Source organism: Scylla paramamosain, chromosome 5 (assembly GCF_035594125.1).
Source record: "Scylla paramamosain isolate STU-SP2022 chromosome 5, ASM3559412v1, whole genome shotgun sequence".
NCBI classification, from domain to species: domain Eukaryota; kingdom Metazoa; phylum Arthropoda; class Malacostraca; order Decapoda; family Portunidae; genus Scylla; species Scylla paramamosain.
Window position 1 is genome coordinate 33,045,056 of NC_087155.1, and position 26,414 is coordinate 33,071,469.

The 26,414-nt window shown below is 39.8% G+C and overlaps 2 protein-coding genes and 1 long non-coding RNA gene across 15 annotated transcripts in view; 2 read left to right on the forward strand and 1 right to left on the reverse strand.

Annotated features, from left to right (window-relative positions):
* Positions 1 to 13,384, forward strand: part of LOC135100858 (uncharacterized) — a 21,683-nt gene extending 8,299 nt beyond the window's left edge. Inside the window, exons 2-3 of one of the 2 annotated variants that reach the window (XR_010268947.1) lie at positions 2,370 to 2,498; positions 13,108 to 13,384. This is a non-coding gene — a long non-coding RNA (uncharacterized LOC135100858). Of the gene's footprint in view, positions 1 to 2,369; positions 2,499 to 8,088; positions 9,253 to 13,107 lie in introns of those variants that run through there. The other variant, XR_010268946.1, reaches the window with a different exon arrangement.
* LOC135100856 (translation machinery-associated protein 16-like) lies at positions 10,857 to 24,936 on the reverse strand. Of its 10 annotated transcripts, none has more exons than XM_064004358.1 (10): positions 24,869 to 24,936; positions 24,644 to 24,726; positions 23,984 to 24,153; positions 22,544 to 22,684; positions 16,613 to 16,689; positions 16,244 to 16,444; positions 15,607 to 15,698; positions 14,710 to 14,850; positions 13,391 to 13,539; positions 10,857 to 11,121 (listed from the first exon to the last, which is right to left on the reverse strand). In XM_064004358.1, exons 6-10 carry the CDS (start codon positions 16,244 to 16,246, stop codon positions 10,904 to 10,906), a joined length of 603 nt encoding a protein of 200 aa, XP_063860428.1. In that variant the 5' UTR covers positions 16,247 to 16,444; positions 16,613 to 16,689; positions 22,544 to 22,684; positions 23,984 to 24,153; positions 24,644 to 24,726; positions 24,869 to 24,936; the 3' UTR covers positions 10,857 to 10,903. The 10 variants fall into 10 exon arrangements, with proteins under 10 accessions (XP_063860428.1, XP_063860429.1, XP_063860430.1 ...); XM_064004359.1 differs by having other exon boundaries at positions 24,864 to 24,882; XM_064004360.1 differs by lacking the exon at positions 24,869 to 24,936 and adding an exon at positions 24,844 to 24,862.
* LOC135100855 (uncharacterized) lies at positions 16,770 to 22,052 on the forward strand. Of its 3 annotated transcripts, none has more exons than XM_064004354.1 (5): positions 16,770 to 16,910; positions 17,943 to 18,038; positions 18,226 to 19,656; positions 19,950 to 20,565; positions 20,686 to 22,052. In XM_064004354.1, exons 2-5 carry the CDS (start codon positions 17,960 to 17,962, stop codon positions 21,959 to 21,961), a joined length of 3,402 nt encoding a protein of 1,133 aa, XP_063860424.1. In that variant the 5' UTR covers positions 16,770 to 16,910; positions 17,943 to 17,959; the 3' UTR covers positions 21,962 to 22,052. The 3 variants fall into 3 exon arrangements, with proteins under 3 accessions (XP_063860424.1, XP_063860423.1, XP_063860425.1); XM_064004353.1 differs by lacking the exon at positions 16,770 to 16,910 and adding an exon at positions 17,360 to 17,384; XM_064004355.1 differs by lacking the exons at positions 16,770 to 16,910; positions 17,943 to 18,038 and having other exon boundaries at positions 18,334 to 18,471; positions 18,616 to 19,656.
* Positions 24,937 to 26,414: the final 1,478 nt, after the last annotated feature.

The following is a 26,414-nucleotide window of genomic DNA, read 5'->3' on the forward strand; positions in this document are numbered from 1 at the left end:
CTAATTTGAAATAGAGAGAGAGAGAGAGAGAGAGAGAGAGAGAGAGAGAGAGAGAGAGAGAGAGAGAGAGAGAGAGAGAGAGAGAGAGAGAGATCCTTTCAACATGTCACTTCTCAAGTTGCTAATTCTACCATTTCAAGACTGAGGGACTCGAGAGGGAACTCAACAGACGCGTAACTTCTATATCGACGCGATATAGAAGTCTCTCTCTCTCTCTCTCTCTCTCTCTCTCTCTCTTTCTCTCTCTCACGGAGAGAAGGGGAGGAAGAACATCGTTGTGCAGAGAATGTCCCTCGCCCGCCATGTGTGTGTGTGTGTGTGTGTGTGTGTGTGTGTGTGTGTGTATGTATGTATGAGTACAGTGTCATGAGGCCCAAAAATGAAAGTTTACATTCACCAGGACCATGCCTGCCAGGCGTGCCTAGTCCGGGGGCCGCCACATAGGCCACCACCATAGCTTTTATGTTCCTCTCTTTCTCCTGCAGGGCCGCTCTCTGCCTCCTGACGGAGAGACTTCATAAATGAGACATTTGTGTCCAGACATTTTGGGAAGTGTCTTTCTTAATAACAAACTTGTCACGATGCTACTTTGGCTTGTTATCTGCCTGTCATGAACCTTCGTTGGTATGCGATCTACACTTTATATTGCGATCTACGTGTTATGAATCTACTTTTGTATGCAATCTACATTTTATATTGTGATCTACAACAAGAAAAGTTGTACTTATCAGGAACAAGGAAAACACTTGTCCTAGTTTCGAGAGAAAATGTTTGGTTAGAGAGTCTGAAGCAAGAGTGGACTGTGAGATACTTCACCCAATTATTCAGAGAAAAGTCGCTGAAGGCTCAATAATCCATTCAGATGATTGGCCAGCTTACTCTAATTTAAACCAACTCAAACTTCATCATTTTTCTGTAAATCATCAGCAATATTACGTCGATTCTAACATCAGAGCTTGTACTCAAGTAACTGAAAGATCGTAGCTTGATGCGAAGATTCGTATATTGAAAATAATGTGAGGCATCAATCAAAGAGTATTTCAGTCTCACCGAGACTACTTTTGTTAGCGGATGAAAAGAAAAGAAGCTCCTGACCTCTATTTAGCATTTTTAACCGATGTACTGTACGTGTTGTTCATCGCTAGAATATGAATAAAAGAAAAAGTAATATTTTAATTACATTTTCCCTATGCTATATATCATCCCAAAATAAAAATTTGTACAGTGTAGATACTTTTTCCTTGTAGATAACAAGCCAAAGTACGGTGTAGATATTTTTTCCCCTGTAGATAACAAGCCAAAGTAGCACCAAATAGCCAATATGTTAGGTAAAGATTTCTTTCGTAATCTGCTGTGCCTGAGCTGGACATCTTGCGCGGGCCTCAGCTCTCGGGATCTCTCCACCTCTGAGATGTCCAGCTCAGACTCAGTGGATTACGAAGGGAAACTATATCTTGTGTCTTTTCTCACCTTCTATAGTTGCATTTCTGTAGTTAATTTTGAAAGCCTGGCACAGTGGTAGTCGATCCCACTAAGGGCGTCTCAGAATTGAGCGAACGTGAAAGCAAAATGAGAATATAGAAAAGAGAAGGAGGAATATAGAAGAGAAAAAGGAAGATATAAGAGAGGAGGAGGATGATAGTGAAGAAATAAAATAGTAGAGAAGAGATTGCAATAATAGGGACGAGAAGAATAATATAGAGAATGTGTGTGTGTGTGTGTGTGTGTGTGTGTGGGTGTGTGATAGTATGGTTAAATAATATGCATACATTCACATCCTCAAACACAAAGAAATATAGGTTTTCCTCATAGAGAATGAATGGATGGATGAACGGATGGGTAGAGGTTTAGTAAGAGAGAGAGAGAGAGAGAGAGAGAGAGAGAGAGAGAGAGAGAGAGAGAGAGAGAGAGAGAGAGACACGCGAAATACTCGTTGACCCACACATCAAAGTTTCCCGCGGCAAAACAGCCAATCAGAATGTCTAAACTTTAGCTGAGTTTCTTCGTGATCGGTGAATGTTAACGTCAGTGCACCTGCGCGGAAACTCGCCGACGGAGATGCATAGGTGAATGTGTGTGTGTGTGTCATTCTGGAAACATGGTCTGAAACGTCTCGACTCCTTATCTCTTACTTTTCAACAGTATTTTATGTACTTTATTTATTTTTTGTCATTTTATTTCTAGAATGATTATATGTTTCGAGCGATAGTTTGACAAGGATTCCGCATCATTAATGGAAAAAAGCACCCATGGAAACCCTTTTAATCATCTGTGTGGATTTTAAAAACAATGCCTATGAGAGAACAAAGCGTTTCGAAATATGGGTCATGTAATGGAGAGAAACATCAATGGTCTGTCTCTTATTTCAGGGTGAGGCAGCGCAAAGCAGGGAGCTGCAGATGGAAGGTCTCACAATGGTGGTCGTCGCACGAGGTTTTAGATGCGCTGTGAAAGGGTTAACTTCAAGAATAAGCAGATCAGAATCTCTGGGCGCCACGGTACGTTTTCTTTTAAGAGTATGTGCATTGTGTTGTTAAAAAAAATAAGCGGACCATGACTGAACACCACAGTATGACTTATTTCAGGGGGAGGGACAGGAGACTAGATACCTGATGGTCTGATTGGTCTAAGATGCATTCCTGAACCTTATTGTGTTGTAAACCAGATCCGTCTAGCCGAGGCAGTTTCAGTATTTAGGAAATGGAATCAAAATGGATATTGCCTCTATGTCATTGTCTGATATTTTGTGATGTGGTAGGGAGTGACTTTATCGTTTGGTAAGGAGTGACTGGCTGACATCTCTTGGTAAGGAGTGAGTGGCTGACATTGACATCTCTTGGTAAGGAGTGACCTGTTTGATATCTTTTGGTAAGGAGTGACTGGCTGACATCTTTTGGTGGGGAGTGAATGTCAGACACCTTTTGTTAGGAAGTGACCGTCTTACACCTTATGGCATGTCAGGGAGTGACTATCTGACGTCCCAGGGCATGTTAAGGAGTGACTGTTTAACATTTTGGGCCAAGGTATCGAGTGGCTGGCATACGACATGCTGAAGGTTACAGAGAGCATTATCCATGGACCACAAAAGGGGAAGCGATGGAAATACATGTTATACGCATCGTTCTATGAAATTACATGTTCAGAATTTTTATACGCCGCAACAAATGTGTCCCCTAATCACTTGAGTTACGGAATTCTCTGACTATTACTCGTACGTTTTGTGATAACTTCCATGGCTGAGTCTGGCGTGTTTGAAGTAACTTTCATTAAATTAATTGCTAAGAGAGAACGTGTTTCCTAGCTTTTTACGCTCTGGATGCGGCACGAGGCAGAAAAGAGAAGGGAAAAGGTAAAAATCCCCGTAGAGAACTATATTTTTGCAGCTCGTCTCGGTGACTGGGATGGGAACGCACCTCGTCGGGGACTTAATTGAAAACATCCGAGAAATATAGAGAGAACCTCACTGTTATCTATTGGTCTGTATCTATTGTCTATCTGCCTGTCTGTCTTTGTATCTATCATCCCTCGACCAGCTGCGTTTTACATCAATCGGCTTTTTGAAAATCATAAATTAACTTTTTTTTTTTTTTATATACCGTTTGAATATCACCAAAATGTTTGTCTACTTTGTATGCGTGAATGACAGGCTGTGATATGTATTTCCACGGTCAGGTGCAACAGCTTATGGCGCCACACACTGTTAATGGCACATCAGGATCCCAAAACTAATACTCAGGAGCCGCCTAGTTTTTCTGTCATTAAAAGTGAAGGGAGTGAACAATTACTCTCTTACGTATTTTCACCTTTATCTCTTATTTTTTTGTCAGAGAGAGAGAGAGAGAGAGAGAGAGAGAGAGAGAGAGAGAGAGAGAGAGAGAGAGAGAGAGAGAGAGAGAGAGAGATTCTTGAAAGTTTCTTTGATATGTAAGAGGAAAAAAAAAAGAAGCGGCGGCTGCGGCGTGTGAAGAGGGGGAGGAGGAGGAAGAGTAAGAGAAAAAAATGGAAGAAGAAGAAGAAGAAGAAAACTGAAGAGAAAACGTAAACAAAGCAGCAGAAGAAGAAGAAGAAGAAAATGGAAGAGGGGGGAAAGAAGTTAAAGAAGAGAAAGGAGAACGAAGGAAAAAGACAAGGAAAATGAGATAAAATGAAGAGGAAAGGAAAAGAAAGGGTGAGGAGGAGAAGGAAGAAGATGGGATAGTGGGAACCTCGGGCAGGAGCAATCTACCAAAACCCTCGGTACATTGCTGCTGTTTACGGACGTTTGGCCACAATGCGTCTCCTTCGTGTGATGTTACCGATGACTGAAAGGAAGAGCTGGTTTTTCCTTCCTTCATTACTGCGTCATAGAGAGAGAGAGAGAGAGAGAGAGAGAGAGAGAGAGAGAGAGAGAGAGAGATGCAGACCTAAATTCTCAATGATATCGCTTTTCTGCAGTTGGTAGTGGTCACGGAGGATTTTAGAATTCAACACTATTAAAATTTACTAACCCAACCTAACTTAACCTAACCTAACCTAACCAACCTAACTTAACCTAACCTAACCACGAGTGTGCGCACTGAAACAAACATTGTCCGTATCAACACTATTAAAACTTAACTAAACTAATTTAACTTAACCTAAAGTAACCTAAGAGAGAAACAAGATGATGACTGTGGAGAGACGCACTACAATGATGGAGGAGGCATCGTCTTCATTTCCCCAGACTCCAGATTTACCTAGTTTGGCCTCTTAACCTTCAGAGGTCACAGGTGGCGGCGAAGGACAGACAACCTCTTCTTTTAACGAAGCCACTTGCCTTGTCAAGTTCCGTGACACCCTCGTTTTCTTCGTCCTGGCAATCTTCTTCACCGCGTTCATTACCTAACTATTTTTATATGTGGCTTCTTTTTTCTTCTTAATTAATGTAATGTTAAGATCAGCGACTTTATTTTGGCCTGAACCATTCTGACGAACGTGTAATTGCAGACTGGGCAGTGAGGCTTGGAATGGTGGCTGTCCAGTGGAACATTTTAACGAGAGAGAGAGAGAGAGAGAGAGAGAGAGAGAGAGAGAGAGAGAGAGAGAGAGAGAGAGAGAGAGAGAGAGAGCACACTGTAGAGATATCAATTTAATTAAGAACATAAGAACATCAAAAAATAAGGGAAGGTGCAAGAAGCCATCAGACCTACACGTGGCAGTCCCTGCATGAAATATACCTACCTATTTCCACCTATCATTCCCATCCATAAATGTCTAATCTTCTCATAAAGCTCCCTAATGACTCAGCACTAACAACTTGATTACTGAGTCCGTTCCATTCATCTAGCACTCTGACAACCATTTCCTTCATATATCTTTTTTAAACCAAAATTTTTAAAGCCTGAACCCGTTATTTCTTGTTCTATCCTGCTTATTGATCCTAGGAATTTTGCTTACGTCCCTCTTGTTATAACCTTTATACCACTTAGAGGCTTCTGTCAGGTCCCCTCTTAACCTACGTCTCTCTAAAGAATGTAAATTCAACAGCTTCAATCTCGCTTTGTAAGGAATACTCCTCATCCCCTGTATTCTTTTAGTCTTTCTCCTTTGTACTGATTCTTATAGACCTATATCCTTCCTTCACAGCGTAGTCTAGATGAGGTCTGACCAGCGGCAAATATAACTTTAATATTACTTCGGAACTTTTACTTTTAACACTCCTATAAATGAATCCTAATACCGTATTTGCCTTGTTCCTAGCATATATGTATTGCTTTCTTAGACGTAGTTCAGAGCTGACTGTAACTCCTAAATCTTTTTTGTACCCTGAACCTACCAGAGCTTCGTTGTTTATTGTGTATCTACTGTGTGTGTTTCCTCTTCTTACGCTAAGTACTTTGCATTTTTTATATTAAACTGAATTTGCCATTTGTTTAATATCAAATGCAGTTTAATATCAACAAATGCAAAGTACTTAGCGTAGGCAGAGGAAACCCACAACGAAGCTCTGGTAGGTTCAGGGTACGAAAAAGATTTAGGAGTTATAGTTAGCTCTTATGAAATAGGTAGCTGAGAAAATAGCTAGCTCTTAATAAAATATATAATAGATTCCCGTTACTCCTGATTGTTAAGAAGTATTATGACCTATAACGTTTTAACTCCCCCTTCTGCGATCTAACGTTCAAACGTGACATAAGTACTTTTGTTTGCAGCAGTGGTGGCGGCATTTGTTTCCTAACGTGCACAAAAAAGTTAAAAAATAAGCATACCCAGCAGCAGTCCAGGACTTGCTGTTAGGGTGCGTCCACACGGTCAAACATTGTCCGTCGAACACCCACTCTTACTAGTTGACAATGGAAAGCGGAAAGGAGCGCTGATGACGTCAGCAGCGAGCACCAAGGGATGTAACGGGCACTGCCCGTGTTCGTAGTTTCGGAACCACGAACACTGTCTGGTGTATCAGAGGGGCGGAAGTACGACATTGCCAGGCACACGATGAACAAAGTTACTTGTTTACCGGATGAACTAAAAGGCCTGTCCACACCAGGAAACATTGTTTGGAAACAATGGATACCTGATGTGTATTTTGCCGCTAATGATTGTTGAGGAAACTGGGGAAGGATATTTAGAGAAGATCATGTTTGTGGTTGCGTATTATAAATAAGCATTTCAAAATAATGGTTTATTGTTTGAACGTGAGATGTACCGATAGTCCTGGATGACACGGCTAAGTTCAAATCACAATAATACACAATGCACTCTTCGTGAACTTCCAGACAGCCAGTCTTCACAACTGTACCGAAACCACTCGAATCCTTTTAAACTCCATGGTATCCAGCGTTCGCGAGAGTAAGGACACTTTTCTGTATAGTTGTGCATTGAATTCATATCTCATCAGCTAATGGAATGGTTGAGTGTAAGATTGGATGTATAATTTCGAAAGACATCAAAAAGAGCAAAAGGAGGTAATGAGTAGTTAAAAATAAATAAATAAATGTAGTATCTATGGTTTCATTTCCGCACAGTATCTCGCCATGTATTCCTGGCATGAAATAACAAGTGTCATATTGTAATTGCAGTGAAAAAGTGAACAAATTAGCGACTGAGGTATTTGGCTCTGACCACGAACGATATAATTGTGAGAAAGCTGTCACAGTGTTTCACTCACTTTATTTTAATCTCTTAAAAAGAAAAAAAAAAAAAAAAATAGGGAAATTTAATGGGTAATTTACGCACCACAGCCAGTCTGATTTCCTTGAGTTCGTCACGGGTCAGGTTGTCGTGACAGGTAATATATTGCGATCTGGCAAGGTTCAGGTAATAATTCAACGACTAGTTTATTTAATGCGCAGCAACAACAGGGTCACACTGCACCGCGCAGGTAACAAAATCGCTCAATACATTTTGTTCATGGGACACAAGAGTTTCCGCATCTTTACTGCTCTTTCCACACACTTCTGTACTCCATTATGATTATGTGCTAAATTCTATGCCTAAGAGTTTATTAATAGAAGCTTACTTCTTTAGATTTTACGTAATTTTACTTTCTAAAATCCTACTTTTTTGTATATTTTTAGTTTGACTCTTAAGAAATCTGTTGTTATTATTATTATTATTATTATTATTATTATTATTATTATTATTATTATTATTATTATTATTATTATTGCTGTTGTGTTAATTATTTATTTTCATTCAGTCTCCGTCTTCCCACACACGCACTACATTATTAAACACACACACATACACACACACACCGCTTCATTAATAACAGCTTGTCACATATTTATTTAATTAAGCGGCATTGTCTCTAAGAAGGTTTAGTAATAATGAACCTCCTTAGTTGCCCCCTGCCTCAGACTTCCTTGCAGGTAGTACTTAAGTGTGTGTTTTGTTGTTTGTTGTGCATACACGTGTGGCTGAGTATTTTAGTGAATCAGTAACCATCGTGGTCATCCAATTATCATCTTGTTTACGTGAGATCATCCCTTGCAGCACAACAGGTTATTTCGCTTCATGTTATTTTGTTATCAATGCGAGTCTCTCTCTCTCTCTCTCTCTCTCTCTCTCTCTCTCTCTCTCTCTCTCTCTCTCTCTCGTCAATTTAACAATGTTATTCTATTTTCATAGTATTTCCTGCGCGGGGAGCAGCTGTGAAGGGACTCCACCACCTCAGTCGCACCTTTGATCCACCTCGCTACTAATTAACAGGCAACTACCTTCCCCGTCCCCTCCCCTCCCAGCCGTGAGGTGCCCTAATTGCCCACCACTTTGTTATGATCACCATCGGACAGGAAACAAACAGCGGAGAAAACAGAATGTTAGAAACATACGTGTGTGTGTGTGTGTGTGTGTGTGTGTGTGTGTAAATATGCTTATGTACGAACATAGTGGCCTATACTGAGTACTGAGTTTTCCTAGCGTGAATATGTCACAGATAAGCAGCAACTTTGACTGGGTTCATTTGCTTCTAGTTATGGTGTTGTAGTGAATCATGTTATATGAAAACTACCAAATGACTGTTGTGAAACGGACCGAGTGTCTCGAAACTTGTGTCTCTCCCAGCCAATCCCGTGGCACCGCTCCCACTACCGCCACTCTCTTTTCTCATACCAAGGCGGGTGGCCTCACAATCTATTAAACTGCAAGTACGTGAATATTATGTCAAAATGTGGCAATTATTATAATGTATTCATATTCACGTGAACACAGAGTACAGTGATTAAATATTTATGTATTTGCATGTTCGCGACAAAGCCCCATCAAACCATGTCCTCTACCATCTGAGCAGTAATTATTATTCTGCAACCCCAAATCGAGGTAGTGCATCTACGAGTCCACACCGTCAGCAAGCATAAGTAGTATTTGACCTAGTTCCCGTCAGACTCCATGTTGTCATTGTGGAGACTCGGCTATTATGTTAGGCATCTTTATTCAGTAATGGAGTGTGTTAAAGGCCTCTCCTAGTGACCAAATTATAGACTAATGGTTCGTTACCGCTCCTTGGTGGCAATTTTTCTGTAATCATAGCTAATATTACATTTCGCGTTGATGGTGACCTTCCTGTTACACTAGTGGCTCGTGGTTGTGGCGGTAATGATGGTCAAATACGAAACTTTACGTCCACAATAGGTTTGCGTGAGGGCTGCTGTTGCGTTGGGAACTGGACTGAGGGTTCTGTCCTGTCACCCCACTCTTCTCCTAATATGCATCAATTATCTTCTAAACCAAACTTCTTGCCCTGTCCACTCCTACGCTGATGACACCACCTTGCACTTTTCCCCGCCTTTAAGTAGACGTCCAACCTTTCAGGAATTTAACTTCACGCAGGGAAGCCACAGAACGTCTGACTTCAAATCTCTGTAAAACTGATTGGGGCAGAGCAAACTTAATATTGTTCAATGCCTCAAAAATTCAATTCTTTCATCTATCAACTCGATACAACCTTCCAGATAACTATCCCCTCTTCTTCAATGACTCATCTGACTGACCCCCTCTTCTACACTGAACATCCTCAGTCTGTCTTTTACTTATAATCTAAACTGGAAACTTCACATCTCGTCTCTAGCTAAAACAACTTTTATGAAGTTAGGCGTTCTGAGTCATTGCCACCAGTTTTTCTCATATAACCCCCCGTCCCAAACTGCTAACTGTACAGGGGTCTTATCTGTCCTTGTATGGGTCACATATGTTGGGGGTTCCACTCATACCACTATTTTAGACAGGGTGGAATCAAAAGGTTTTCATCTTATCAACTCCTCTCCTCTGACTGTCTTCAACCTCTCATTGCCTCAATGTTGCATCTCTTGCTATCTTCTACTGCTATTTTCATGCTAACTGCTCTTCTTATCTTGCTTACTGCATGCTTCCCCTCTTCCCACATCTTGGTGCACAAGTCTTTCTTCTTTCTCTCACCCCTGTTCTGTCCACCTCTCTAATCCCTGTTCTGTCCACCTCTCTAATGTTTCAGTGAGCTTTTTTGTTGCCCTTGGCCAATGACCTTATATAAGGAAAAAAATGTCCATTTCATTTGGGATCCTTGGTAAGGATCAAGTTGACTCTTGCTTTCTCCACTCCCTCTACCAATGCCTTGGGCACATGCTGTCTCCCTGCCTCTGATTTCTTTTATTAATGAGGAATGTTAGTCTCATTCAATCTCACTTTTTTCTAGTAAACTTTGTTCCATTAAACGAACTGTTCTCACCTAGGCAGACCCATACCATCACACTCAGTGCTGAAGAATGTCATTAGCCTGTAGTGGTGCAGGGTTGTGAACCTACATTACTGTGCCTAAGATGCAACATCTCATCAATTTATGAACTGCTGCTCATGCTTTCCTTAATGTCTCTTCTTTCCTCTCCTTCCATATGTCATGTTTTTTTTAAGAATTTTTTTACTTTCTGACTGACAAATTATGTTGTAGAATACCAGCATCCTATCTAAACTCTGCACCCTACTTTTTTTTCATTAATGTGACTTAAAATCATATGGCCTTAGACACCTAGTACTAGATTTTTCTGTTAATTAATCAATCAGTCTTCTTCCTCTTCAGTATCTAAAGGAATTCCAAGTGCTTTAAAACTAAATACTTCAAAGTCAGTTGGGGATCAGCTATTAAACAACACATGGTTAGAATATTAAACTTGCCATTGAGGAATGAGGATGTAGTGACAGGAGGCTCTGTCTGTCTGTTTGATGGGGCTTGCACAATTGGTAAACAGTTGACAATACCCCTGATGTCACTGTTCATACACAAGATCAGGTAAGAAACTGCTCTTCATGGTAAAATGCCTGCTGACATGACAGAATTAAATTGATGTGTTAGGAAGTGTGAGTATTATCATAAGAATTATAAATGGGAAAAGTGTGGACTGACTGGATGGATTAAAAGACAAAAATAAACATAACCTCATTTTTTATTTTCTAACAAGATGCTGTAGTCTCACTAATCTGACATTTCATCTCCTGAATCTTCTTCATCTGAGTCATCTTCCTCCATTTGATGTGGGCTGCTATGTTGACTGGCTTCACAGGTTCCAGAAATCATTGCCTCCAAGCCTTGCTTTGTGTACTTCCTCAACTTGATGTTTGGTAGATATCGCAGTTCTCCCGTCCAAGATTTAAATATGTTAAGAGTGTCTGGGGTTAAGAAGTCCACAGTTTCTGAAACCATAATAAGATCAATCTGTATTGTGTATTTTTTGTAAAGTTCTGCTTTTTCAATATTTCATCTGGACAAATACTTTTTTTTTTACTTCTGCAAGATATTTAGTTGTGGAAAATAGTTTTGCCTTTGACATTTTCACTAAAGAGAGTTTAAAAGCAAGTTTCATTAAGAACATCGGTGTTCAAAACTTCCAGTCACTAATTGTTAAAACTGATATCATTTTTATTAATTGGCTTTTATTTTGATTGTCTCATTGGTCATACTCTCACTGATCCTTAAAACTTGTCATTTTTAGTAACTGGCCTTTATTCTGATTGTCATTAGTCATACCCACTATTCTGTGATAAATGGTGTCCTAAGTTACGAACACCTTTTGTTTTTAATGGTACAATTTTTTCTATTCCTTTCATTTATATGATATGTATCCTCTGCTATTCAGTCTTATGTCTTGTATGATGTATCTTGCAATTATTTCTCTGAATTTATTATGCTATGTAGAAAGCATCAGGATTACTCTGGGAATTTATAGCATTCTTTGCTCTCCTGATTTTACTACTACTACTACTACTACTACTACTACTACTACTACTATTACTACTACTGCTGCTACTATTGCTGCTGCTGCTGCTGCTGCTGTTATTACCACCACTACGAATATAAAATTTACAAAGCCCTCAAATTCCTAGATCTCAGTTTCCCAGTATTCAAATTTGCTGGAAATTTAAAAATACTGGATAAATTACTGGAACAAGTGCAAAGGTCAGGCACAAAGTATTTTTACATCTGGCACACATCACACATACCAGTCTAGCTTTTATATGCTTGACATAGTTGGCAACATTGCACCGCACAGTTGGCAATGCTGTCTACAACAGAGTACTTTTTTTTTTTTTTAAAGTCAGCACCATGCCAAATGTGCTGAAACATAAAACATGGGAGTAATGGAGAAGGGAGTAATTGAATGTTATGGAAATGAAGTCTATGAGAAGTATGTGTGGTGTAACATGGAGAGAATAAGAAATTTAGTAAGAACTGATGTTTTGAGGAAGTTGATTGGACAAGCATATCGAATGTGTGTTAAGATGGTTTGGTATGTGAAAAGAATGGAGGACAGAGAACTATTAAAGAAAATAATGAGGCCAGATGTTAAGCACTGAATGAGAAAGGAATGACTGCGCAGCAAGCAAGAATGATTGTGTCATAGAGGTGAATGGAGAAGAGCAGTAGTGAGTGCATGAGTGACATGATCTTGTTGAGGCCTGGGAAGACATGTGGGGTGCAATTAGCAGGACCCATTGGTATATGGACTCAGTTAGGGTGCCTATTGCACCTGGAGGTAATGCTACTGCAAATATTTTCTTTATGGAGGCTTAAATGGTCAGCCTGTCCATGGTGGCACAGTAGATTTTAAGTGATACCTCTGCAGATTATTGCTGCCCCCTAGAGCTCCCTGATGCAGTCACAGCTGAGAATAGGGTTAATAGAAAGCACATGGATATTCTTAAAGTCACCCAGCAATAGCTTGAGGAATGGGCAGTTTGACCACATCTGAACAATGACCACTATGCTGATGCAAAACACATTATTTTGCAGCTTTTAAAGTTGCTGCAATGCCAGTGGAATGTAACACCACTAATAAATCCCACAACACCAGAGACTATGGTGTAAACCGGACTATTATGGTCACTTTCTGAGAAAAACAACAAAGATAAAGAATGGCTATATTATTTTGTATTTCTCTTGCAGACCTCTGGCCATCTCACTAATCTACAAACAATTAAATCTAGGTTTCAGCAGGTATATTAGCTCTGGGACCAAATGGTAGCTCGTGTTTTTATCAAGATTATTTGTTTTCTATAAACTGGGGACACTGGAGCAAAGTAGACAGGCGCAGTTATGTGATTCATATAATATTCATCGTGCATTTATAAGTTATTCAACAAGTGAAAGAGACTAATATCTGATCGTTATTTCTTTTTCAGGAACAGTACATGTTTTCATCATAATAACAGTAAAGAAAAATAAATAAATAAATAAATAAAATAAAAAAAACATACTGCTTCAAATAATTTGCTTAGCTTAGTAAGGAAATAATTTAGATGAGATAATTTAGTTAACATGAGACATACAGTATTCACATATACTGTAACAATGCCTCACTTGGAACATGCAGCCCTTACTTGCACTTCACAATTACTTACATAGAAAACCTTATTATGTTGCAATTAAACTACAAAAAGATCACTCAAAAGGATTGCTTCTTACCAAATCCTGAGTTTGTGAATAGTTCCATTTCTCTTTCTTTTGTGATCCGTAAACAGTCTTCTCTGCTCGCATGTTGCCGGACCTGACGACCTCCAATGCCGTGTTTTAAAGTGATCTGTTCCAACTCCTCTGTATTTCTATCAATATACCTGCAAATAAAATTCAACTATTTATTCTAATATATGATGATCACATGTGCCAACTGACATTAAGAAGAAAATCAACAAACTTGTGCTTTCTGTCACAGTTTCCAACCACCTCCTCTCATCATTTGTAATCTTCCTCTACATGTTATCACTAACATTATAATTATCTTTTATTTATATCTACTTGGAAAAGTGCATTGCTTTGGTTCTTTTTAGAATCAATATCTTTGAATTTACCAACTGCAGAGCTCACACCTTTCAAGCAAATTTATAGATTCAAAATAAAGAATATTTATGATACCCAGATCATCATCATCCTCTACAACTCCTCTGCAGGAAAAAAGCCTCCTCTAATTCTTTCTACTCCTTTTTGTTGGCTACCTATCTATTCCAGGCCATCCCATAATCATTCTGTTACTGTCACTGTCCATAATCCATCTGTCACCTGCCTCGGTTCCCTAGCCACAGATAATACAAGCCAGTGCAACTCTCTACTGCTAGATGGGGACAGTTGCATCAGACAGGGCATCTGGCATAAAATCTTTGTCATATCTGCTGTAAAACAATAGTCCCTATTTTCCCTATTTTCAAAACCAGCAACAAAATTATATTGATCATTACATTCCTGGTCAGTATCATTCATTCATTGTTTCTATTATATAATGAAATACTACAATGTAGGATAATCTTTCATGAGGAAAGTGTCTTGCATGATGACTGCTGCGTGAAATCTGAAACACACTGGGCCAGGCACAAAATTTCGTGCTTTTTGTACAACTGACCATTGGCTTGTTTACAGTGGTATTATGGTTGTGTGCAGCTTCCTCCTGATGTGGTAATAAAGTATTATGAAGACTACAGATATGCACTTTTTCTGTAGATTTATCTATCTATCTATCTATCTATCTATCTATCTATATAGATAAGCTGTAGATAATAATTTCAATTTAATCTGAGATGCAGGAAATAGAGCACTTTCAGTTTTTGTAATTTTTGTAACCCACTTTCAATATAATTTAATTAAGATTAAGAATATTTACTGAAGACAGCTCCACAACTGAAGGATGTCCTTTTCTAAGACTTTGCTGAAATCAGGAATTGGTTGCTCAAAACTAAAAAAGTAATGTGATCATATGTTATTCATTCTTATGCAAAAGCTGCACATGTACTTACTTCTCAATCAATTCCAAGACATGTTTGGGTGTTATCACATCCACTTCCTGATCCATGTTTTCTTTAAACCATGCCAGTTTATCTCCCAGGCACTGAAGCTTGATGTTGCTGTCTCCTCTTCGCTTTTTCAACTTTAACTCTCTGCAATGATTTTATGTAAAAAATCAATTACATTGTAATAATAGGCAGGTAATAGGCCTACTTTTTTATGGAAGGGTAGGTTAGCTTACCCTCACCTCTAAGTGTACATCACTGGTATACCTAGAGAACTGACAAGCAGCATTTTTTAAAATAAGGAAAGAGAGAGATGGTTCTGCTATGATCACCCCCTTTGGTGGGTGTCCAGGAGAAAACAAGGTGTCAGAGATGAACAGATAGATAATACAAGTTAAATAAAAATATAATTAAATGTGTGGTGGCTGACAAGGACAGTTAATTACATAGGATTATGATTTATGAAATTTGCTTCAAATAAAATATGAAACCAGGCTATCTTTACTATCCATTCATAGGTAAACCACATTAACAGTTTATGAAGTTAATACCAAAGACAAAGTTATGCATGAAGTCTTGTATTAATTCCATATGAGTTAGGCCAGCACATGCAAATCATGTATAAATAGCAAATGATCAGTTATTTGGAAATAAATCAGTGTTCAGAAAGTTAGTCCATCTGTTCACATATATAGGAAAGGCAGATGATTATTTTGGAATATATCTCTATTCTATGACCAAGCCTGACCAACTGCAGTAAAAAATTTGTAGACAGGATCAAAATATGCAAATTAGCTAAGCCTTTAAATACAAGGAACAGCTTTAATCCAGTCAAATATCCATGCCACAATTCTAATAGATTAAACTAAACTCTTCAAAGCCTTCATACTTCAGAGAACTTACCGAGACACTTTCTTTGAGATTTGCTTTGCTTTTCTACTCCTTGGATGTATAGCCTTTTGATTGTCCTTCAAAACCTTGATATTGGCTTTGCCCTGGAAAAAAAAAAAAGTTTACATTACTGACATTTAAGGATATAGGAACATAATAAAATAGTGTAAATTTGAAAACTTTAATCTTCTTTTATAAGGAATATTTTTTTTTTTCTCATCTGTAATAACAGCAGTAATTTATCACTAAAACTGCACACCATGATCTAGATGAAGTCTGACTTCAATTTCTACTTTCAATTCTCTAAAAGATGAAGCCTAAGACAAGGTTTGATTTATTTCTGGGATCTATGCATTGTTTATTGTGTACCTGTTGTTACATGGACTTTCCTTCTCTACATAAGTACTTCGCAGTTGCTAATATTGAATAACATTTGCCATACATGTTCCTTAATTCATCTTGTCTAGTAAGTCTGCCTAAGAATGTGGTATAATTAATCTACCTATCTATTTTGTCCTGAAATTTAATAATACAGAGAGATTTTTTCATTCGTATATACTCATAATTTACATATTTCATATGTGAAGCCCCAAATGAGGATTTTGTAAATGTAAAGAATAACGAGAATGGCTACAAATAAAGGGCTTACCATTGTTACTGTTGTTCCACAGTGCTAATCAGACAGCTGCCAGGCAAGCGGAATATGCACAAGGAAACGTTAGACACTGTTTAAATCTAATACATCTCTTTTCAACAGATATTGTGTTCCTTGTCGTGGTTTAGGACTACTTGATGTCTCGGGATGCAACTGCACACACGTGGAACTGTTATGAGCTGAGTACCGCCTGATCTTGATTTTGATATTTACATGTGAAAGGTTTGTTATAAATAGAACGACAACCACTTTAGTGAAAAGAAAGAGAAAACAGAGAAAAATCCTAATACAATTATAAAATCACAAATTATAGCGTTTATTAAACATTTCAAACGTGTACGAAGCTAAGTAATTAGAACGTACCTAACCAGCCCACTTTCCCGTGAAGGCAGCAGTCTTACTGAAGGAAGCGACAATCACAATACTGCGGCCGGCTGACACTGACAGGTGGGAGAGAACACGGTGGAGGAGGATAGTACAGGAATTGGAACATTTTTGGGGCTGACAGCACACAAAGACAATGGCAACACAATAGTGAGGCTCCTGAATACATTTCTGGTCAAGTGCTGAAAAACTGCGAACTGAAACATGTAAAAGAAGAAACCATAACAGGTCCGAAGAAAACGTGTTGTTCCAGTATGCCCGTTTTGCCCTCCATCAGGTGGGTATTTTATGGCACAGTTGCTGAATCTAATGATGGAGAGAGAGAGAGAGAGAGAGAGAGAGAGAGAGAGAGAGAGAATGTATGTTTTATTAATATAACAGATCCACCGTTTAGAGATGCAACGATATTTTTCAGTGTTTTCGACTAATGATATACTTGATTCACACAGTAATGTATTGATAAGTAATAGTAGTAGTAATAATGATAATATGGCTAATGGTGGCAGATCAAAACACTATAAAGACACACCTGGAAGGGCGTGGACTGCAAGATAGTGGTCTAGGAGATGGTTCTTGTCATTCCTTTCCAAGAAATGCAAACATGAGAATAGCAGTGTGTGGGGATGATGCTGACAGGCAGAAAAGGGAGTAATTTTAGCCCTCTTTGTTTATTTATGTATAACTTTTCAGCAGCAGGTGTTTATAGGAGGAGAATGCTGATCTAAAAATGTACACCAACTGTCTCCAATGAGTGAGTGTTGCCACAAATTTAATATAGCAGGGACTGAGTAATAGGGAGTGACTTGAACAAAGGAGTTATAATGCTACCCAGTCATGTAAGGTGATGAGAAAAATTAGCTGTCATGTCTCCGTAGTGGTAGGACAGAAAATAAATGTTCAGCAAGCTGCATCTCTGGCTTTTAAGGTCAGAGATTATTGCGATAGATTTTGAATTAGTGTGATGACATTCTTAGTTAACTTAGATTTCTTCTTCTAAAAAAAAAAAAAAAAAAACTAATACAAAAGAATAGTTTTATTCTTGAAGTATTATTTGACATCTAAAGAAGGAGAAATGATGTAATTTTGGCCTGTAACAGCCAATCCGGTTGCACCTGGACATTGCTTGACCTGTCTTGTGCCTCCCCTGCATTGTTTCATTCAGTATGTTGCTGTGATTCCAGTACTTTAATAAGTCTTATATAATGAATACAAATTACAAATTGATAATCATGTTAATGAAATGAATGGTGATACTTCAAAAAATTACTTGAATAATTCATTTGTAATACATTCTTTATTGTTGGCTCAGTGCACTCACTAACGACGATGGACTTGTTCACCTGTGGCATCTGCAAGCTGACATTCCACCAGCTGGATACTTTCTTAGAACACAAACACAAACATGGTGAGTAGCAGTGTACAGCCAGACTCTATCTAACCTTACAACCATAGGGGAATGCATGATATTTATATGATATGATATTGTCTTAACAAATTGTGTGGTGCTGTTTGCTTGATGTTCTGCCATATTTTGCTTATTAATCCCAAATGTATTTTGAATTTTATTTCTCATATATTTTGTTTATTTGCAGATTTTCAAAAGCAACCAGGTATAAGAAGTGGAAGTCCCGAGAGGAAAACTGAACCTGTGGACCATGTTTTTCCCAACATTAAGGCCTCTTCAGCAAGCAACAGTTCCACTTCTCCTTTCCTGAACAGTGTCCCAAGAATGGAGTGTCCATCACTGCATAAAGATTCACCAGAGTTTCTTTCCCAGGTTTCAGAATACTCAATCACTCCAAGATGCACTGTGTCCAGTGTAGTTGTTTCCCCACACTGTAAGTCTGCTACTTCAAAATTATTAGATGTAAATACAAGCAGACTTCTTGAAGTAGTAGCTCCAAGGTCTGAAGAAAGCACGTGTATAGAAACAGGATCGTTTGAGGGTGAAGATGGAGATGTCATTCTTATTGAAATTTCAGAGAACAAAAAACAGGAGGGTGAGCTGAAGGCAAAAGTTTGTAGGCCAGATTTTGAGGGTTCTGAAGCCTCTCACATGAGCTCCATCACTAGATCAGAGAAGCTACTGCCCAAGAATAATGAAGAAGAGGAGTCAATCAGTAGTTCTTGCTGCAGTGGACATGTCAACAGCAGTGTGGGATTTGAATGTAGAAGCAGTGAGGAAGAGAGTGACCATATCCAAACACACTTCCCATCTAGTACAAGTACCTGGGAGGATCCAGCAGATGGAAGAAGGAAGAATGTAAAATCCGATTCATGTATAAGTTCTGGGCATCCACGTGCAGTGAGTGAAGGCACCAGTACCGAGGCTTCCCGCTTGAGCAGTGTTTCACATCCCATTGAAATGTGTATCACTCAGAGCTGTAATGTGTTCTCAACAGTGTATGGAGACAAGAAAATGATTGCAGAAAACAGTAGAGAAACAGAGAAAAAGCTGGTCCACACTAGTCCACAAGGGAGGAGTTGGACATCTGATTCCATCACGTACACAACTCCGTCAAATGTAACTCACACCACACCTGCTGAACCAAAAGATATGAATTACTGCCAGGAAAAACTGTCTGTGAATAGATCTGACATGATATATGAATATGCTTACAGAGATAAACCAAAAATAGATCTTGAAGTTAAAGGCCCATGTGAAGACATTCCTCATGAAAGTGGGATTAACAGCATGGGGGGTATGAACAGTGTAGGTAAGGTTTCAAAGAAAGTGGTGCCAGGTGACAGAACCACTGCTGATGGAGAGCTTCCACTAAGTGTGAGAAGTGAAGCTACTGTTGTGGCAGGGAACAGTTGCAGTGAAGAGATCTTTGTGGGACACCAAGATGGCTCAGCTTCTGATGGCAGCATGACACAAGGGCTTGGGGAGGGAGCTTTGCTGAATAGTGAGAGCATGAGCCTTGCACCTGGGGACTGTTCAGAGTTGGAGTATACACCCTCCCCAGGAATCTACACCCTTATACTCAATACTGACAACACATTCAGCTTGGTCTCTGAAGGTAATTATTATTTTCATTTTATTCCCCATGAAACCTTGCTTCTTTAATTATCACTTATTTGAAGATTATATGTAGATAGTGCAGAGTAAATCAAAACCTATTGGATTATTTGGATATACAAGGCTGCAGTACTTCTTCTCAAGTGTGTATTTTGCAGATTTGTTTTTTTTAAATTAACTGAATTTTTGCAGCAGTTGTAGAAGAAAGAAAGTTGACCTGTAAAACTAGATAATGGATAAATAATTGCTTCATGATGTACTTACTAATCCAAGCCGTCACTTTGTGCACTGCAGGGTGCCAGGTTCCAGCCACCCAGACCTGTAATCCTGTTTTTGTGTGTTGGCCATGCCAGAAGTTTGCACCATCACAGGCTGAGATCTTGAGCCACATCTCAGCAAACCATCCACAAGATCTATCCAACATAAATCAGTGCATGTTTGAATTGAGTCCTCTTTCTCCACCTCATGGCAATAACACAGTGGAGGCTGTCCAACATGTCAATGGGAGGAAGGTACAAAGAAGATTGGGTCGTCCACGAAAAGAAGAGTTAATAGATCAGAAAGAGCCTCTGCCAGTGAGAAGAAAATTCAAGGTAGAGGTAAATGGTACACTCTGCCTTGTCTGTGATAAGCTTTTCCCAAAGCAGCGACAGTTTGACAAGCACCGGTGCAGTGTATGGCAGGATGACCAGCTTCCCCAAGACCAGTCACTTTCTAAGCATCCTGCTAGCCTCTTGACCTCTTCAGAGGGAGGAGCAGAAGAAATCTCTAACCTTGAGGCACCCCAAAAGGAGGAGGCTGAGGAGGAAGAGTGGCAGAGAAGTGCCACTTGCAAGCCAAGAGGTAGAGGAGCAGAGAAGAGGAAAAGAGGACGACCTCCTAAAGTGGACCAACTCAGAGGAGAGACAGTGTGAGTTGCAATGGGCTTAGAGCATGCATTTCAAAATTACTATGATGGTAATAAATGGAAATTGTTGATATATATTCATTACCATAACAAAATTATTATTGAATTATGAATTTATTTCAGGGATAAAGAAGCTTTCACTACAGTGCATCTTCCTAAAGAAGAGAACGATGAAGTCCTGCTGAGAGACAGAAGTGACAAGCAGCAGCCATTATCCTCCTCCCAGTCTATCCTGAATTCCACTAAGTGTAACTCTGACATAACCCAGAATGTTTGCCCATCACGCTTTCAGCACATTCCCACCCTTCCACTCTTCTCCAATCCTCACCAGAAGGAGCGACTCCACAAGTGGATTGCTCAGACTGACCTCAGTTTTGTGGATGACATTATAGACAAGGTTTACCCCGAGAAGAAATTGTCAGAAAAGCGAGATGCCCCTGCCATGTTCACGTGTCGTGAGTGCAAGTTGCTGTTCCGTACTCTTACTTCCTGCAGGCGGCACTGTGCCAAACACATGACAAAGAAGGCCTTCACGTGCCCAGACTGTGACTTTGCTACTGCCAACGTTGGAGGGTTGTACTCCCACTACCGTAACCACACCCAAAACCTTTATGCTTGTGACAAGTGTGATTTTCGGGCTCGAATTAAAGCCCATTACCGGGATCACTTGGAGACCCACAACCCGTGCAGGCATATCTGTCGCATATGTCAAAAACCCTACAGCACCTCTAGCTCCCTCAGGAGCCACATTTACCTCAACCACAGGAATGAGGAGGGCATGAAGTACGTGTGGTGGCTGCGTAGGAAAAACCAGGAACAGGACAAAAAAAATGTGGTGTTTCAGTGTCCACTGTGTTATCAGCTGTTTAGTGAGCTGTCCCTTGCCAACCAGCACCTTGCAGCTCATGAACACAGTGCACCTCAAGAAGTTACAAGATGCGAGGTGTGTGGCTTAGAGCCTCTCTCCCGGGGAACACTCAAGAAACACCTTACAAAGCATAAAGTTGTCTACATTTGCTGTACTTGTGGTAAACCACAGGTAACTGCCAGCTGTCTTCGGAGTCATCTCAGAGAAGGAACCTGCAGCAGTTATTCAAGAGAGGATAGCTTAAAGCTCTCTCTCCTGTACTCTTACACATCCTCAGGGACACTGCCAAGTCTCATCTCCAGCAAGGTACTTGGCATGGGGCCTCTTCTACAAGATATGGAGAACTACATCAGCCACCAGCAGCTGCCCGACACCAAAGTTTGCAGCGAGCTTAGACACCAAATGGAGGCTGCTGGATACAGACAAATATCTGAACTACTTCTAGACAAGCTTGCTGACTTGACAGCCTCATCTTGCAGAACAGATCTCATGAAAATAGTCATCAGCACAAGATCTGGTACTACTGACTAGCAAGAGGTTAAGGGGCACTGTCGCAAATTTTACTTACTTTCTCAATAAGGCAGGCCTTTTCAATAAAAAGTTTATGCAACAACACAGTACAGTCGTTGTGTACTTGAATATTTTTCCATACTGCCGTGGTGTCTTAATGAAAGAGGTGACAGGATGGAGCTGTAGACTAAGATACATGAGGGTTGACAGGGTGGAGCTGTAAAGTTCCCGCTAGGTAACGAAATCTGTGGGGCATCACTGAACTCTAAGCTCATTCATTGTACTCCGCAAGAATGAGTTCTCACACAAGGGTGTGGTGTGTGGTGTTGGTTTTAATTAAATTTAAATTAAATCGTTAATGAATTTTTTTCCCACATTAGGGTTTTTATACTTTTTTTTTTATACATCAAAAACTCTCCGGAGAAAACATACCCCCATACCCACATTTTTTTTTTTACCTCAAAATCTCCGGAGAAAATATACCTCATACGCATTTTTTTTTTTATAAAAAAAAAAGAAAAGTCAACAATGGGGAGAGTCTCTCGAACTCTTACGAACAAACTGCTCATTAACCAGCAACACTGCAAGCCCCGTGAGTCTTACTATTTATTGTTCAGAAAGCAGTCACAACCACGCCCAGGAAGAATGGAGCGCCGCCAGTGCACTAACACTAGATGCGCAGGTTCTTCCAGCAGCAGCACAGGTACAAGGTTGGAGGTGGTGGAGGAGGCGCCAGCTGAGCACCTGCAAAGGAGAGGAAGATATTAAAAACCTAAAATGAAATTCAGTGGATGTGCTATGTAAATAATAAATAACTACGGTCGTAAAGAAAATCTAGTACAATAAGAATGTGGAATACCTAAAATCATTGAAAAGATACGAATACAACAAGTAAATCTTATCATGGAAAAAAGGGGACTTAAACGGGAATACGTAAAAGGGATTTCATGGGGTGAGGACCAAACATACTGAGGTTAAGGAAGTGGTGTACTTGCTAAGGATGACGATCATGGGGTCGCGAATACATCATCTACACCGAGACTAATATTGCTGAACCTGGAATAATTGCTCAATACTGCATCATATATCATCTGTACCGAAACCGAGAAGTTTATCCACAATACCTAATATATCACCGACACGGAGACCAGTGGTAGCTAATACTGTTGAACCTAAATTAATTGGACCTTATAATGCAAGGAAGGCAGTTTGAAAACATCAAGGGCTGGAGGTTTTAAAACCCTGGACATAATACTTCTAACATCTTGAACTGAACCACCACACATTCAATACTTTCCATGCTTTTAAACTTAAGGTTCGGATGAAGTAATTACTGGAGGGCACTAGTGGCTTATAATACTTCTAACATCTTGAACTGAACCACCACACATTCAATACTTTCCATGCTTTTAAACTTAAGGTTCGGATGAAGTAATTACTGGAGGGCACTAGTGGCTTAAGGTTCGGATGAAGTAATTAATTACTGGAGTAGTAGTTGTAATAAGATACCATCAAAGTGTTGCTTAACACACATACACACACACACACACACACACACCTTATTAAAGAAACAACAATTAACACCACCTTGATAACACCACCATCAAAGTGTTGCTTAACACGCACATACACACACACACACACACACACCTTCTCATTAAAGAAACAACAATTAACACCACCTTGATAACACCACCATCAAAGTGTTGCTTAACACACACACACACACCTTCTCATTAAAGAAACAATTAACACCACCTTGATAATACCACCATCAAAGTGTTGCTTAACACACACTACTACTGACAACAAGTAATAATAGCAATAATAACGATAATAACGATAAAAGACAACAACAATAACAACAACTACTACTAATACTACTAACGTGCAGGTGAAAGGCCAATGGGGGATGCCAGGACGCCAGCCTCCTCCAGATTACGCCCTCCCCCCCCCACCACCGCCTGAGAGAGAGAGAGAGAGAGAGAGAGAGAGAGAGAGAGAAAGAGAGAAGAGAATATATCACCACCACCACCACCTCACCTTTGCCAGTAGTTGTACGTGCGCGGCAGCCTGGGTAGGCAGGCAGTAACCTCCTTGAACCTCTTTCACCTCCATGCCAATCACAGCACCCACTATTATTACAACGTCTCCCGCGTGTACTCGGCTGAAGGCGAGGACCCTGCGGTAGTAGTACCAGCGCAGAACTGAAACTAAACAAGCACTTGGCTATATTCTCGAGTGGGATGTCAGTCAGTAGCAGCTGTATGCAGAGTAAGGGCGAGTGGCGAACTGCTGTCTGCTAGCTAGGATGGGAGCAGGAATAAAACTCCAATCACTCCTCAAAGTAACTTCATTCCTACTCCTCAAAGTAATCCCTGCTTATGAAACGGGTTGACAACGGTTTTGTTCCAGGTGGATTGTTATAATTTGTTATAATAGTCATCCACCACCTAATTACCTTGTTGGAACGGTAGTACCTCTAATTACCTTACCCACCACTATGAATTACTTTGAATTACTTTATTGAAATGATACTGTAATTACTATTCTTTTTCTATACAGGTCTCGTAGCACTTTATACCTAGAGAATAGAACTAAGCAACATCTGGGAATAACGTTTCCAGTAGCGAAATTCTTCTGTATTAATTAATCACCTGAAATTAACTGAAGACTTTAAAATAAACACCTACAGTTACGTACCCATACTCCGTTCGGTAACTCAGGTCATGGGCACGGCCTCCGGACAACACGTGGCCTCACACCACCCATCCACACACCGCAACCTATAAAAATAAAATCGTCCCCATTGAACACAAACAAGTATCAAACCCTAGCAATACAATAAACAAACCAGAACACCACACCAAAATATATACGTTTAACACAAACATCCGTCGTACGCAATAACTATACTGTATACTTCACCAATGCAAATGCCTTCCCTCCATCTTCTTCCCGTGCTCTCGATGTACTGAGCCACACACGCAGAGCCCCTTTTGATCACGCCTCGCCTCCACAGCGCCCACTTCCCTTTGCCCCTCCCACGCCCCCCTCAATAACTATCGTTCCTGCTATTCTAACCACTTTAGCAAACAACACAATTCCCTCTAACCAGTAATCGGTTTATATTGTTACGAAAAGGTCTTTTCTGCCCTAATCTGTTCCTCTATTTGAAATCGATTTTTCCTTGACACAATCTTTTATATTTCTTCTCCATTCATGTACCAAGACAGAAGTGAAGTAATTAAAGAAAAAAAAACTTGCATGGCGCCTCAACAACTAAGGTAATACGCTGCCAAAATATTAAATTACATAAAATACTTATGATGTTAAGATGAAAGAAAACTAAAAACTACAAATTAAATGGGCCGGTATTTTAATATACGACCCCACCGATCCAGAATAACAGGACGTCTGGCGTTGTTTGTTATGTGCCTAAGACACTGACCTCCCCCCCACCCCCATTGACCCAGAGTAACAGTAAATCTGGCGTTCGTTTTGTACCCAAGGCGATGACCCCAATGATCCAGATACCTGGCGTTGTTCGTTATGTGCCCAAGACACTGACCCCACTGACCCATGTCGCAGTAAGACCCAGTGTTATTCATTATCATGGCTTCCTCACTTGCCTCGGGGTTGGTCTAACATTGACAGGGCTAATGACATATGGCCCCTCTTATAGTCTTACAACAGCAGAATAATTATCATATAAGCAGTGAAGAACATTTCTTGTCTAATCATTACTAAGTTCATGAGCAGTCACTCGTTACTGTGTGTGTGTATGTGTATGTGTGTGTGCGTGACACGATCATCACAGTGAGGATCGAAGCTTCGTCACACACACACAGACACACACACAGTAAAAGACGGTCTCACTCGGTTCTGTAATAATACTAATAATTAGATGCTTATTTCTTCTTGCTTTCTTTTCTTTTTCCTTTCTTAACGAAGAAAAAATGCTAACACATCGTGTTTTATAATTATTTCACAATGCAAATGAATGTTACTAATGACTCATTAAAATATCTTAAAATGTGTTGTTAATATCTTGTGTGTGTGTGTGTGCGTGTGTGTGTCCTCAGTCATTATATGATGATGATGATGCCGTCTATCTTGCTCCCACTGCATGTGAAGACACCGTAATGCACACTAATAAGTAGTCCTGTTAGGCTGCACAGTATAGCCAATAAGGCCCTCCCCCAGTTTCTCACCACTCCAGAATCAAGCCATATAAGTACAGCAAACTCGTGCTTGCACTTCACTAAGTTCGCTCCCCCACACAGTCGCACGCTATTTGTAACAGTACCACATAATGATCTATTTGTTTATTGCATCACCACCTTATAGATTGTACTAACACAGCCACTGCTCATTATTTTCAGTTACTTAGATAGTTAGGTAGTTAATTAATTGTTAATTTTGTTTAAAAGTAAACCATAATATGAGACAGGCATGGTTAACATGATTTTTT